Raw genomic sequence first — 15,273 nt, 5'->3', positions numbered from 1 at the left:
CTTGTAAAAAGTGATGGGAAAACTCAAGAATTTCTCTTCTACTCACTCCTTTTCAAGCACATTGTTTGCTTTACTTGTATATTTGTATTTTTAGATTATTATGCTTATTTTGCATTTTTGTACTTTTAAATTCTTGTGCTTGTATTTTGAAATTCTTATTTTATTTTCATTTTGTGTTTGTGTTTGAAACAAAGAACAATAAAAAAAATGTGAGCGTATGAAAATCAAGTTAAAAAAATAATGAAACAAAGAAGGGATCCCTGCCGACCATGCGTCCATCCGCATCGTTCACGTTAATTAGCCGTACAAAAGATTCGATTTGTTCATGAGCGTCACATTTCTAATTGGAGCTTTAGCTTCAGTGTGTACTTTACTTCAAGTACTGTAATTTTTCATCCCTTAACGCGATCAACATGAATAGCGATTAGCTGAAGATGTGGAAATTGATAGCTAAAAACACTGAAGCTGAAATCCCTGAAGTTGAGAGCCATCTAAAATATTGGCTAAATGCCAAATTAGCCTAAGAAGCTAAAGAAAAAAAAATAGGTTAGTCAAAATAGCTAACTGAAAACATAGCAAAACTTCAAAGTAGCCTAAAAAACAACAAGAACAAAAAAAAAACTAAATTAGCCAAAACAGCTAGCATGCAGCTGAAATATCTGAAAAATCACTCCTAAACAACCTAAAAAGTCTTTGTAAATGCTAAAATAATCCAAAAAGGAGGGCCGGATCCAGCCCCTGGCCTTGACTTTGACACATGTGAGTTACAGTATGTCACAGGACATCGTAGGTTTTGAGACGCCTCTGAATGCTTTAAAGCTTATAATAAAAAACTGAAAAAAACATATCGGTTAGGGTTGCCAGTTAAATGAGTCATTTTTCGGCAAAAAAAAAAAAAAAAAAAAGTATTTTGGGCATTGACTGTATATCAGAACTGAAGTGAGTGACCCCTCCTCCCTTGTTTTCCAAACAGGAAGTACCTGCTGGTCCAGAAGAGCTGAAATCCTGTAGACTTCCATCGAGAAATAAACAATTACGCAGTTATTCTGTACCCGAGGAAAGATTCTTGCTCTGCCACATCTGGTCTTGATAATCCTACACTTGTTTCATAATATTTTTGCTGTAGTGCAAGTTATTCAAGTTATAAACTGACCAATCAGATGCCTAAATAGAAGTACGTTCATAGCATTTAATGGTCAGATTCTCCTCAGCCCGTTTACAGTGGAAGAGGCTTGGCCTTCTAACATGCTCACTACTGATGGAGAGAGTCGCTGCCATAGAGATGTAGACTAAGACCAACATGGACCAATCAGAGCTTTCTGAGGATGTCTGTTTACAACATGGCAGTGGACATATCACAGAAAAATTACGACTGAATTGATTTCATTTTGTTGAAACAGGAAGTAAGTTATTTTCTTTGCATGATTTCTCACTCACTCAACCCAGATTTCATATAGTCACTAGCTACGTTTACATGGCTACAAGTAATTGGAATAAACACCTGATCAGAATAAAATTGTGTCATGTAAAGATGCCATTCAGAATACTCTGGCCCGATCAAACTAATTCGGGTTCAAAGCTCATCAGCACGCTCATGAAGGAGATGCACCTGCAGGAGAGATAGTTAGAGCGTCAGGTGTAACAACGACATCAACACGAAAACATGAAAAACTGAAAAAAATAATACTGAAAAAAGATAATATTTCTCACAACTTTTCCTCAACTTTCTCCAGATCAGATCAGAACATCACTGCAGAAGAAACCAGATCAGCTTCACAAAGATAAGATATTTGCTATCTTTATATAACAACCTTTACTATGATTACAAAGGTTCTTAATATTTTTTCTTTTTGCTTTGCACATTTTAATTAGTATTGCCATGCTTTGGTTTCCCGGTGATGGCGATTGTACAACTCTTCAGGACGTGCGTGGGAAGGGAAGTCACTTCACACAACATGCACTTTTACTCAACTTGAACAGGTGAGCACAGAAAATGGCTTTTCACAGTACAGATGTATAATTTCTAGAACTGTCAGGCGATTAAAAATTTCAATCACGATTAATCGCATTTTGTCCCGAGTTAACTTGCGATTAATCGCAAATTAATATGTGGCCTTTTCTTAGGAAAAAAAATTGTGCTTTGTGGAATTTAGCAGTTCTACATTAATTATGAAAACAAGAATGGTAAAATTAATAGTTTTCATCAGAAATACTTTATTTTGTAACATTGTATTGAGATAAACTTTCTTAACAATAAAAGGCTGTAACATAAAATGCCTAACAAAAGCCCAAGTGCAAGTGAAGGGCATTTTAAATTCAAAACTTCAATCAACGTTCAGTAAAATAAAATAAAAAACATCAAAAATAAAATTTCCATAACACTTTCATGTTCATTTTTTGTCAGGACCAAATCTTTTCCTCCTCTGCTGAACTACAGTAATAAATGAAATAGAGATTTATCATTTCCAATGAACTTTTGTTTTTTAAAACATTAAAGACTGAGAAAAGCGGGATACTCTGTGGATAGTTTGACAGTCTGTTACTGCCGCCGCGTTCTCTGGCTGCAGCTCGATGCAGCGACGTGTCCAGCGGAGCTCACGCCATGAATATGCCGGCAGACAGACCGCTATGCTGGGGCTGGATCACGCTTAAACCTCCAGAACATTTAAAACGTCCCCCGGTGCGCTTGCTGTTCAGAACGTCGGGGGTCCGCAGCTCTTGGGATGCGGCGCCGTACGCGAGCTGGTACCACCAGACGTGGTACTGGACGCGAACCGGAGCCGGGTTAGGGTGCAGGAGCTCTCCAGGTCCTAGCGCCGGGCCGGTTCTAGCTTGCAGCTCGGTGGTTGGAGACCCGCCCGTGATCCAGTGAGAGCAGCCGGTGAGTTAGAGGACGATGAGGGACGCCTGCGCGGTGTGGAAAGGGATGTATGAGAAAATCTGTGATTGATGAGTCAAAAAAATTGTTGCCGTCAAGCACGTGTCAGATTAACGCGTTTTTAACGCGACAAATCTGACAGCCCTAATAATTTCTGCTCGGGCTCAGAACAGCAGCGAAATCTGTCCATACCATGAGCGCGTGGTTTCCCCACCTCCATAAAGTATCGAAGTATTTCATTTAACTAACAACAAACGTCTGACAGGGGGTTATTTGTGTCGCAGTAACTACCTTACAGTATTCTGGGTTGTGGCTGCAGTGTTTTGTGTTGTTTCACTTTAAAGTTGAATGGTAAATAGTTGTTTTATGGTTTTTATCATTTGTTTTAAAGATTTTATCTGGAAGGAAAAAAAAAAAAGCATATAAATATTTTACACATAAAAGTAAAGCAACTTCTTATTTTACATTAGTCATTCATTTTGTGCATACGTTATTGATAATAAGTTAAATAAAAGAACAAAACAATCTAAAGAGAGGTCCAGATGGCTATAAGAGCCAATCCTCATCACTATTGTGAAGTGAACACAATCTGAGATGTGTGAGGAACCGCAGCCCTCCAAAGTCTCGAAGGAGCTATGACGGGAGAGGAAAACATGTTTATAGGTTTCATTTTTTGAAATGCTTTAGTATAATTTTTCTGTGAAGATTATACCTATTTTTGGTTATGTGTAGGATTCTGGAACAACTTAATAGTTCACATTTAGACACACCCTGGGATTGTTACACGTTTTCTGTTAACCTACAAACCGCCGCCGGTCATGTGGAGGCTTACAGCTGTTTGGAGTGAACTAGCTGATTAAGATTGGATTCCAAGACTTTCCCAATTTCAGCTCTTTTGACAAATATGCTAACATGGGGAGACATTTTTTATTGCCTCAAAGCCACCGTAACCAAAACCAGACAAAGCAAGACTCAAAGTGTTTCTCTTCTCTCTTTAATAACTTTTCAAAAACTTAAAAAAAAAAGCTGTTCAAAAACATTGTGCCTGAAATGAACACTGTTACTGTTTGTGTGAAATAAAAAATGTCATTTAAAGGAAAAATGAAGAAACAAAGTTCTTGAACACATAGACAGATATGATTATTCAGTCTCTGCTCACACAGGATTCTCCATGTGTGCTGTAGACACTATTGGTGAGCTAACAATCATGTGGTCTCCATTAACCTCTGTCATCATGAATCTTCTGCCTTGCTCTCCTGCTCCCTGAACCGCATCAGTTCCTGGAAGACCTACACAATAAAAGTGTGCTATCTGTGCTTTGATTCCAGCTTTCATGTCGTTGTCTGGAACTCAAGTCTTCATGTTTGATGGTTTAGCTGTGAGCTGCTCTCCACCACTGCGACAGACTGGCGACCTGTCCAGGGTGTACCCCGCCTTCGCCCTTCAGTAGCCGGGTTAGGCTCCGGCACCCCCGCGACCCCGAAAGGGAAGAAGCGGTCTGGAAGATGAATGAATGAATGAATGCTCTCCACCATGCTGTGGTCTTCAGCTGCTCACTCTGCTCTGCTCTGAATTGTTCATTTTTCAATGTTGTTGCCTGACAGGAAGCACATGAGCAAATGCTCAGAAAACACTTTCATTGATGCTGATTGCTGTAATCAGCTGCCATATTATTGCCGCTCCGCCTGCAGCTGCAGCGGTGCCGGCTCTCGTTTACGCTGAGTGCAGCTGTGATGTCACGAGCGTGCTGCTCTTCAGAGAAGAGGCGCCATGTCTGCAGGAGGAGGAGGAGAAGGATGAAGAGTCCTTGGAGGCAGCAGATTGACAGTAATAGAAAAAATGTGAAGGATGAAGTCAATGTAATGATGTTTAATTGGCAGGACAGAGCCTACCTTTACTGAGCTCTAATGAACCCTCCATCACAACAGCACATGACGTCCATGTCCCTCTCCCTATGGATACACTGCCTCCACAATAAATCACGCCTTCCTTCCAGCGCTGCATGTTGAAAAACATGTTTGGTTTAGACCTTGGTGCCATCACTTGAAATCTTGCCTCATGGTTGATTTTTAGACACTTGAATGAGCTGTTTGAGTTCAGATACTCTAGTTCTGTTCCTGCTCCTGGATGACAAGGTAAACTGGCAAACGGGAATTGCACAGTTTTTGTTGAGTTCTTCTCATCCAGAAGTCCTCTTGAGAAATCTTTTTTTTTTATCTTTTAATCACCATGTTTGCAGCGCTCTCAACCAGCAGTCAGCACTTTTCTTGACAAAGCTTCAAAAATCTGCAGGTTTCATAATGTCTCTATTGACTCCGCCCTGTTTGCTGCCCAGCAGGTGATCAAGCCATTCAGGTCACCTCATCTCGGCCAGGCTGTGGCCAGTCCTGGTTCTGCCTGTCTGTTTGGGAGTTGCCCTGAGGGTTAGTAGATAATTATGACCTGTCTCTGAGAACTTCCTTTAAACCTGGCAGTCGTGTTTTCTGCTGAGTCTCAGCCCCAGCCAGGAATAATCCACACAGTCAAACATGCAGTAAAACAGGTCACCTCTGGAACAGTTGTCACAAATGCCTCAAATGCACCCTGAACGACAAAACAAAAATGAAAGACATATAATTCAGCTTTGTGACAGCATAAAGATGTGTCTTACACTGGACCTGGACTTGCTTAAGTGAGGGAGAAGATGCTATTTTCCTTTGGCTTACTCTGCTTCACTGTAAGAGCTGTTGAACGATCCAGGAAGGTCACGTGATTGTCAACAAACCTGACTCCACTCCACCTCTTTCTGTCTTTGGCCTGCTGGATTGTTTGTCTGCGATCACACTGTGCTGAACTACATCTGGGTCCTCTTGGTCAAACAGAGCCCCATTTTCAGACAAATCAGTCTTTGTTTGGTCCTGAGTTCAGGTGACTTTCACACCCACAGTGACAAGAGGTGTAGGAAAAACAGAAATCTGTGAGCAATGTTATCTCAAAAATGAGACTTGGATGAATTGTTAAATGAGCATACATGATCATATGTTCTAATCCAGTTGCGATATTGTTTATGGGTTTTTTGCAGTCTTTTATAGTCTTCTTTTTACAGAAGACCGTATCCTTCCTGCTTCCTCTGCATGGGAATGAAGATGTTTTGGTCTGTTAGGAACCAAAGAATGGAGCAATGCTGTGTCAGTCTGGATCTGTATCGCTGTGTGGAGACATGTCCATGTTTGCTGTCTCTGTTCTTCTCCACTCTCATGATAATAAAAAAGAAATGTGTTGTAGTTCATACACAGCTTGGTCACCTGATCAGTAAACCAATGATGGAGCTGGCAGCACAGAAGACATCCAAAATATAACTTAGTGACGTGATTTTTCAAAAGACTTGAAAAGGAAACGACCTGTAAAGCTCTGCAGCATTTGACAACTTAGAGGGTAACAGGAAAGTTGCAGGCTGACTCCACCAACAGCGAGGGGTGGGGCTGGAGAACAGGACTGTTATCATTACTGGAGCTGCGGATCGTGACGTGAGACTTCTGAAATGATATGGGACTAAAATGGTTTGGCCAATCATAAAATGTAATACGTTGATTCAGCCTGCACAGATGGCTTTGGACTATATTTTCAAGAATTAAACAAGTTAATTTTTTTTTTCCCATTTTTTTTCATTTAGTAACGATCATCAATCATCATCGAAATAATACTAAATAAACGTAAAACAGTTAATAAATGAAAAGGAGCAGAAAGAAGAAAGCTTATACTATGTGCCCCTTTTGCTAAATCAACAAAATTAAATCAAAATATATCAAACAGGGAAAAATAAAATGATATTTTACATAAATATAAAGGATATATAAACAAAAATACATACACATTTACATAAACAGTTGTCTACAGAAACCCTTATTAAATTCAATTTACACTGGACCTACAAGGTGTAGTGGTCTTAACTCATTAATAACTAATTTGGCAATGACCAGCAAACTTTTAAAGCCTAATTTACAGAGGTCAACAGACAAAAAAGTTGATTCAAGGTTTGGTGACCCTTTAAGTTCTACACTTGTATAAGCTGAAAAAAGTAGCCAGACTTTATGGCAGAGAAGAGGATCTCACACCCATTACGATGCTCTGCCACACCCTCTGACCCCATGAGTGCTGACTCAAGGCACCTTCAACCTGGTGGTGGACATGGACAATGTCCTCCAAAGTCTAAACTGTGAATTTATAAAGAAATGTTCATAGAACCATGTTTTCCCACTGGTTCAGGGGTGCAGCTGCAGGAACCCCACCTTCACAGTTTGATTCTGTTCTGAAACCATGCTCATTAGGGCTGGCATGATAAAATCAATTAATTGATTTGAATCGATTTAAGCTTAATAGATCAATAATCAATTAAAAAATATATAATTTGATTTAGCACATAAACCAAAAGTCTACGAGTTTGATGCTAACGTTTAATGGAATTTCCCAAAGGACGGCTAATGCTAACGCTCAATCGACCTAAACATACATTGCTGACTAAATTAACATCTTTATAAACTCACAGACATGAACTTTTCAAATTCTTATATTTTTTAAAGTAACTGTTTTTGGTCTAAACTAGTTTTTTCCTCATACTGTCTTCTTCTAGAATTAGGTGTAATGCTATAGCGTGATCTCCACCTAGTGTCCAAACTGAAACGTCCTCCAGGAGAAGCAGAACAATGTTTCCAATGTTAATGATCTGAACATTTTAGTTAGAACTTCTCCTTTAGAGAATCCATGTAACACAGGATGATATTAACAATCTCATTATTTCACTGATACATTTACAGTATGTGAACTGGATCAGATTAATATAAATATAAATGTGTAAAATCTAAATTAAATTGAATGTCACTGTCACTGATTGCAATTGAGATACATTTCTCTGGCTCTCATCTGGCCTGGATTGGATCGGGCTAATTGTCTGAGCTTCTTCCGTTTCGTCCTGTGAGTTGTGGAGCTCAAATCACAGCTGGCTCATGGAAGGTCCTGAGACCACCACAGCGATGTTAGCTGCATCTGTGTGGGGTTCTCCATCTGCTGAAGATGTGGAGGATTTATGACATCAGTCAAAGCTGGTAGGAATACATCCGGGTGACTTTCAAATGAATCTTTAAGGCAATCCGAGCCGAATGTTTTCATGTAGCACAATTTCATGTACAAAAACAATTCAAAATGCTTTGCACAAAACATTAAAAGAAACACTCAAACGAAATAGTAGCGGTATAATCAATACAACAACATTTAAGCTTGCCCCTGATTTGTCGGTTTAAAGCTAGTTCCTTATTGGTTGGTTTAAAGGGGATTTCTGATTGGTCTATTTGAAGCTGACCTCTGATTGGTTGCATTAAATGTGACTTCTGATTGGTCCGTTTAAAGCTGCCTCCTTATTGGTCGGTTTAAAGCTTACCCCTGATTGGCGAGTTTAAAGCTGACCTCTGATTGGCCGGTTTAAAACTGGATCCTGCTTGGCCGGTTTAAAACTGGCTCCTGATTGACTGGTGTAAAGCTGGCCTCCTGATTGGTCCGTTTAAAGCTAACCTTTGATTGGTTGGTTTAAAGCTGACATCTGATTGGTCGGTTTAAAGCTGACCTCTGATTGGCCGGTTTTAAACTGGCTCCTGATTGGTGGGTTTAAAAATGAACTCTGATTGGTTGGTTTAAAAGTGACTTCTGATTGGTTGGTTTGAAGCTGACCTCTGATTGGGTGGTTTAAAGCTGCCTCCTGATTGGTCTAATTAAAGCTGGCTCCTGAATGGCCAGTTTAGAGCTGGCTCCTGATTGGGGACTTAAAGCTGGCTCCTGATTGGTCGGTTTAAAACTGGCTCCTGATTGGTCGGTTTAAAGCAGGTCCCTAATTGTCCGATTTAAAGCTGGCTCCTGATTGTCCGGTTTAAAGCTGAAGTCTGATTGGTCGGTTCAAAGCTGGCTCCTGAGTGGTCGGATTAAGCTTGCTCCTGATTCGTCGGTTTAAAGCTAGTTCCTTATTGGTCGGTTTAAAAGTGACTTCTGATTCGTCCATTTAAAGCTGACGTCTGATTGGCCGGTTTTCAGCTGACATCTGATTGGTCAGTTTAAAGCTGCCTCCTTATTGGTCGGTTTAAAGCTTACCCCTGATTGGCGAGTTTAAAGCTGGCTCCAGATTGGCCAGTTTAAAGCTGGCCCCTGATTAGCCGGTTTAATGCTCACCAGTGATTGGTCGGTTCAAAGCCGGCTTCTGATTGGTCGGTTTAAAGCTTAGCCCTCATTGACCAGTTTAAAGCTGGCTCTTGGTTGGCCGGTTTTAAGCTGGCCCCTGATTGGTCGGTTTAAAGCTGGCTCCTGATTCGTCGGTTTTAAGCTGGCTCCTGATTGGGTGGTTTAATACTGCCTCCTTATTGGTCGGTTTAAAACTGGCTCTTGATTGGCCTGTTTAAAGCTGGACCCTGATTGGCCGGTTTAAAGCTAACCAGTGATTGGTCGGTTCAAAGCTGACTCCAGGTTGCTCGGTTTAAGGCTGGCTCCTGTTTGGCCGGTTTAAAGCTGGCCCCTGATTGGGCGGTTTAAAGCTGGTTCCTGATTGGCTGGTTAAAACTGACTTCTGATTGGTCGGTTTAAAGCTGACCTCTTTTTGGCCGGTTTAAAGCTGGCTCCTGCTTGGCCGGTTTAAAACTGGCCCCTGATTGGCTGGTGTAAAGCTGGCCTCCTGATTGGTTGGTTTAAAGCTGGCTCCTCATTGGTCGGTTTAAAAATGAACTCTGATTGGCCGGTTTAAAGCTGGCTCCTTTTGGCCAGTTTAAAACTGGCTCCTGATTGGTCAGTTTAAAGCATGCCCCTTATTTGGCCGGTTTAAAGCTGGCTCCTGATTGGCTGGTGTAAAGCTGGCCCCAGATTGGCCGGTTTAAAGCTAACCAGTGATTGGTCGGTTCAAAGCTGGCACCTGATTGGTCGGTTTAAAAATGAACTCTGATTGGTGGGTTTAAAGCTGGCCCCGTGATTGGTCGGTTTAAAGCTGGTTCCTGATTGGCTGGTTAAAACTGACTTCTGATTGGTCGGTTTAAAGCTGACCTCTCTTTGGCCGGTTTAAAGCTGGCTCCTGCTTGGCCGGTTTAAAACTGGCTCCTGATTGGTCGGTTTAAAAATGAACTCTGATTGGCCGGTTTAAAGCTGGCTCCTTTTGGCCAGTTTAAAACTGTCTCCTGATTGGTCAGTTTAAAGCATGCCCCTTATTTGGCCGGTTTAAAGCTGGCTCCTGATTGGCTGGTGTAAAGCTGGCCCCAGATTGGCCGGTTTAAATCTAACCAGTGATTGGTCGGTTCAAAGCTGGCACCTGATTGTTCGATTTAAAAATGAACTCTGATTGGTGGGTTTAAAGCTGGCCCCGTGATTGGTCGGTTTAAAGCTGGCCCCTGATTGGTCGGTTTAAAGCTGGTTCCTGATTGGCTGGCTAAAACTGACTTCTGATTGGTCGGTTTAAAAATGAATTCTGATTGGTCGGTTTAAAGCTGACCTCTCATTGGCCGGTTTAAAGCTGGCTCCTGATTGGGCGGGTAAAACTGGCACTTGATTGGTCAGTTTAAAGCTGCCTCCTTATCGGTCAGTTTAAATCTGTCCTTTGATTGGCCAGTTTAAAGCTTAGCCCTGATTGGTCAGTTTAAAGCTGGCTCCTGATTGGCTGGTTTAAAGCTTCCCCCTTATTGGTCGGCTTAAAGCTGACTCCTGATTGGCCGATTTAAAACTGGCTTCTCATTGGTCGGTTCAAAGCAGGTCCCTAATTGTCCGGTTTAAAGCTAGCTCCTGATTGACCGGTTTAAAGTTGAAGTCTGATTGGTCGGTTCAAAGCTGGGTCCTGATTGGTTGGTTTAAAGCTGGCTCCTGATGGGCCAGTTAAAGCTTTCTCCTGATTGGTTGGTTTAAAATTTGCTCCTGATTGGTCGGTTTTAAAGCTGGCTCCTGATTGGTCGGTTCAAAGCAGGTCCCTAATTGTCCGGTTTAAAGCTGGCTCCTGATTGACCGGTTTAAAGTTGAAGTCTGATTGGTCGGTTCAAAGCTGGGTCCTGATTGGTTGGATTAAAGAAAGTTCAAAGAAACTGAAATGAAAAAATAAAAACTTAATCCATTCTAGTCAAATGCAGCTGAGAACAGATGGGTCTTTTACCTGGATTTAAATACACTGAGTGTTTCAGTAGATCTAATGTTTTCTGGAAGTCTGTTCCAGATCTGTGGAGCATAGAAGCTGAATGCAGCTTCTCCATGTTTAGCTCTGACTCTAGGAACTGATAAAAGACCGGATCCAGATGATCAGAGAGGTCTGGCTGGTACATACTGGGTCAGGAGGTCAGACATGTACTTTGTGTTACACCATTCAAAGCTTTATAAATCAGCAGCGGGACTTTAATTTTGACGTTAAAGTTTTTAAGTAAACTAACCTGCTTTAACCGGCTAGCCTTTGCAGCATCACGTGCACTGATGGGGTCGGTGTGCTTATGATGATGCACAGAGCGAACTGCCCACCCAGTCAGTCACATGACCTGCTTCCTGCCCAGTGCCTTTATATGACCCTGCATCTCTCTGTGGAGTGGAAACAAGCACCAGCCACAGGTGAGTGCGTTCTTCCTTCATTCTGCTCATTTTTGCTGGGACTGTGGTTGCTGTTAGTGCATGTGTCATCTCGGTAACTGTGGGAGTCGCTAGAGCCGGTCTTAAGACCAAAGGACCAAAAATTCTAGGAAAATAAATATTTCTTTAAAAAAGTTTCAGGTGAGTAAAAAGTAGACAATAAAAATGAATCTCAAAAGAGTAAAGAGTACTTTGTGGGAAAAAATAATGTATAATCAGCAGGTTTTCTGTCAAACAGACAAAAAAGTTTTTGGTGGTAAAAGAATTTAAATAGAGATTTGATCAAAGGGCTTGTTTAGTCCCCCTTTGAGCTTGTGTTGTGGTTCAGACAAAACGATGATGTTCTTTGGGTTCTTCCTCACAGACATATTTGAGTAGAAGGAAAAAATATGGCATTGTAACTGAGTAAATGTGGCAACACGTTTCTTCTAGTAGTTAAATGAGTAGATTACTGCATTAAACTTGGACTACTTTCATCTCAATGTTCATTTTTTTGACGATATCTTTTTTCTCCCTGACCGCCTTGTAACCACAACATACTAAGAAACTGTGAACTGTTTTTGTTTTGAAATACATGGGTGTTTACATTTGTAGCATTATTCTCCTTTTGACTTAAAAATAAAAGATGGATCAGATGTTCTGTTTAGAGTGAGAAGAAAGAGGGGTTTACCTCAGAGAGGACCAGCAGTAGACTTGCTGCTCCATCTTCTTCCTGAACAGTTTTCTGTGCTCACTTTTTTATTTTTGCAGCTAAACTTGTTTGTTGCTTCAGACTGAACAGATGTAGTTTGACTTCTTAAAAATCTACATTTTTGATAGAGCTGATAGAAAATGTTTCAAAGCTTAGCAGAAAGCTCTGAAGCTTTTCTAAATATAAATTTTTTGTATTCATTTTGGACTAAATTAGGTTTAGAATAGATCACAACTTGACTGAGAAAAGAATGTCTATTCTTCTTGTTCCACAAAGATTCCTCTGATTCACGTCTACTCTCATGCCCTGTTTTAAGGCCCAGAGTGCTTTACAGTCAGTCTTATTTACCCATACACACACACCCACACACCGATTCACTGTCTCATCCTGACACCAACTTATAACCACCAGGAGCAGTGTGGGGTTCAGTGTCTTGCCCAACAAACACTTTGTTACAAGGACTGACCACTCTTACCTCTGCACCACACTATGCACCAGAGCAAATGTTGTTGTTTTTTTTTTACTGTTGTATCAAGAGCAACAATTTCATTTGCAAAGATTAGGTTAAATATTCTCTTTGGTTTTGCCTGACATTAGACACAGGATTGATTAAAAGGGAAAGACCCTCCAGTGTTACATTCCTCTTATTCTCCTAACAGTGTAATTATGGAGTCTGATGAAAGTGGGTTCAAAGGAAGATCTCAGCCTCTCTGAGACACTTTAGAGAGCAGCCTGGCACTGAAGGAACTTCTCTGTTAGTCAAAGGCAGAGCTCAGTGGCTGTTCATGTCACTCATCACTGTTTTCTAGCTTAGTTCTTCATACACCATTGTTTCCAGACTTGGCCACCAACAATAGACTCCACTCTCCTGACCAGTCTTAGACTGCCTCCCCAGCACATTATAACATATGAGAGGATGCTGAAGACAACTGTCTTGTAGAGCTCATATAGGAGTTTTGAGCAGTCTCCACACTGACTTTTTATGCACACATCTTGTATGAGTAGGGCAGTCCAACTTGGTGTCCAGCTGCAGACCCAGGTACTTGTAAGTGGAAACTTCCTCAACCTCCACTTCAGTGAAGACAGGCTGAAGTGGTGGTACGGCCCAACGATAATCCAGGACCATATTCTTTGGTTTAGAACAGCGGTCAGCAACCTTTAACAGTAAAAGAGCCATTTGGGCTCATTTTCTACTGATCAAAACCTAGAAGGAGCCGCATAGATTTTACTTTAGCCTTTAGAAAAAATGGATTCATGACCTTCTTTTTTTTGGCATGAACAAAAGCAGTAATATAAAAAACTATCATCTCTCAAAGTGTGATTTTTTTTTTTGGTTTGACAGAAGCTCAAATAACTTATTTTCAAAATAAAAGCTGATCTGTTCCAAACAGGATCATCTCAGTGCAGCTCTGGACAGCTAGTAACCAATGTTGTTCAGCATAAGATAATATGTGCTTTTAACTCATAAAAGATCAAAGTTTTCACCAAAGTTTTGCTTTGCATATAAAATCTGTTCATTCTGGAGGTAGAGTTGAACAAACAAGACGTCTTCAGGTCAACAGGATGTAAAAACCTACATAGTTTATCATCTATGTGAACCTCAGACATCAGTTTATACATTTAACTCATCTAAATTAATAAATGCTAATTAAGTAATCCCGTTATCTTTGGGATGCAGATGACTCCAACCACATATTGATGTGTGATTCCTTCCATGACAAATGTGGACAGGATTTTATGTCTGCCATGGACATTAGTGAAACTCAAAAATCAAAGACAAAAAAAGTTCATCGCACTGTCTGGTGGGGTCCAGATGACCCCACTTTTAATGTAAACAAGCTAAGGAGAGCTGAAGGGTTAAAAAATTACTATTTTACTTTATTTTTTATTTTTGGTTGTTTTTTCCGTCTTTGTTCTCAGCAGTCTTACACTGCTAGATTTTCTTATTTTATTTTGGAGTTGGATCTTGGTAGCTTTAGTTTGTGGGCTTTCTTTATTTGTTTTCTTTAGTTAGTTTTGGTTAGGGGGAGCTGCTGACTCTGACAGTCGACATGTCTGGGTCAGCAGTCTCCATGACCTATTTTATGTTTGTCCAAGGAGCCACCATGGAGAGATAAAAGAGCCACATGTGGCCTGTGTTTCTTTGGCACCACTCTGAACAAGTTCATGTCTAGAATCAATCTTCAGCCATCATCCTAACACTCAAAAAAATCTTATAAAGAAACTGAAGTGAGTTGTTTTAATAAAAATGTTTAAAAGCAAAAATATTTTGCTCTTAAAAATTTGATCATTGTTCTGGTGGAGCTTCTCTCCAGATGTAGCAGCCCCTCCTCAGCATCCCTGCGGGATGCTGAGGAGCAGCAGATGTTTTGTGGTCACATCCATACAGGTGACTTTTCTTTCCCTCAGCTGAAAATCCTCGAAACCTTTTCAGTTTGCTGTTTGTACTATTTCCAAATATCTTTGGATAAATGTTTATAGAGTGACAGAGACTGAAACGGAACCAGACAAACATTGCCTTATTTCCTGCTTTCAGAGCCTTTCCTGTTAAGGCTGATCATTGTCTGGGTTCTTCATCTCCGACGGTGCAGGATGTTACTGGTGCTACTCTACTGTTGGTCCTTCTGTCTGCTTAGACTTTCATCCTCCCTCATTCATGGACACATGCCAGCGGACCAGGGTCCGGTCTCCAGCCACCGAAGTGATGCACCTTACCTGCCGGACATTGGTCAGTAACGCTTGTTCGTAAGGCTTCTTTCATCCCATCTGTCAACATCCAACCATCCATCCTGTTATAGCTGTCATGATGGCTGGAAACTGGATCCCAGGCCCATCAAAAGAACCACAGATTAGCAATGTTTTTCCAAGTTTCTTTGTCACAACTCCCCTTATGGGTGGATATAGGGTGTCAGCTTGTGAAAAGGATCAAACCTGTATCTAGTAGTATGGGCAGACACGACCAAGGTTTTACTAATGACTAGAGTGTGAGAGCACCGTATGACACTATCACCGGCTGTTTCTGTGCTTCTGGGAAGACCCCACAGAGGCATAGAGCAGCTGCAACTGCAACTCTATTTACAGTAAAAAGGGTAAATATTGAGAA

At 41.0% G+C, this 15,273-nt stretch overlaps 1 protein-coding gene across 1 annotated transcript in view; it reads left to right on the top strand.

Moving 5' to 3' along the window:
- agrp (agouti related neuropeptide) overlaps positions 1–15,273 on the top strand; it is a 30,845-nt gene that overhangs the window by 9,100 nt on the left and 6,472 nt on the right. Inside the window, exons 2-5 of the mRNA XM_036210711.1 lie at positions 1,734–1,781; positions 1,862–1,980; positions 11,361–11,461; positions 14,707–14,898. Of these exons, the coding sequence (XP_036066604.1) occupies positions 1,880–1,980; positions 11,361–11,461; positions 14,707–14,898 (394 nt within the window). The 5' untranslated portion in view covers positions 1,734–1,781; positions 1,862–1,879. The remainder of the gene's footprint in view (positions 1–1,733; positions 1,782–1,861; positions 1,981–11,360; positions 11,462–14,706; positions 14,899–15,273) is intronic.

This window comes from Oryzias melastigma, unplaced genomic scaffold (genome assembly GCF_002922805.2).
Source record: "Oryzias melastigma strain HK-1 unplaced genomic scaffold, ASM292280v2 sc00184, whole genome shotgun sequence".
In the NCBI taxonomy this organism is placed as follows: domain Eukaryota; kingdom Metazoa; phylum Chordata; class Actinopteri; order Beloniformes; family Adrianichthyidae; genus Oryzias; species Oryzias melastigma.
Note: the sequence above shows the minus strand (reverse complement) of the source record. Positions and strands in the feature narration are given on the sequence as shown.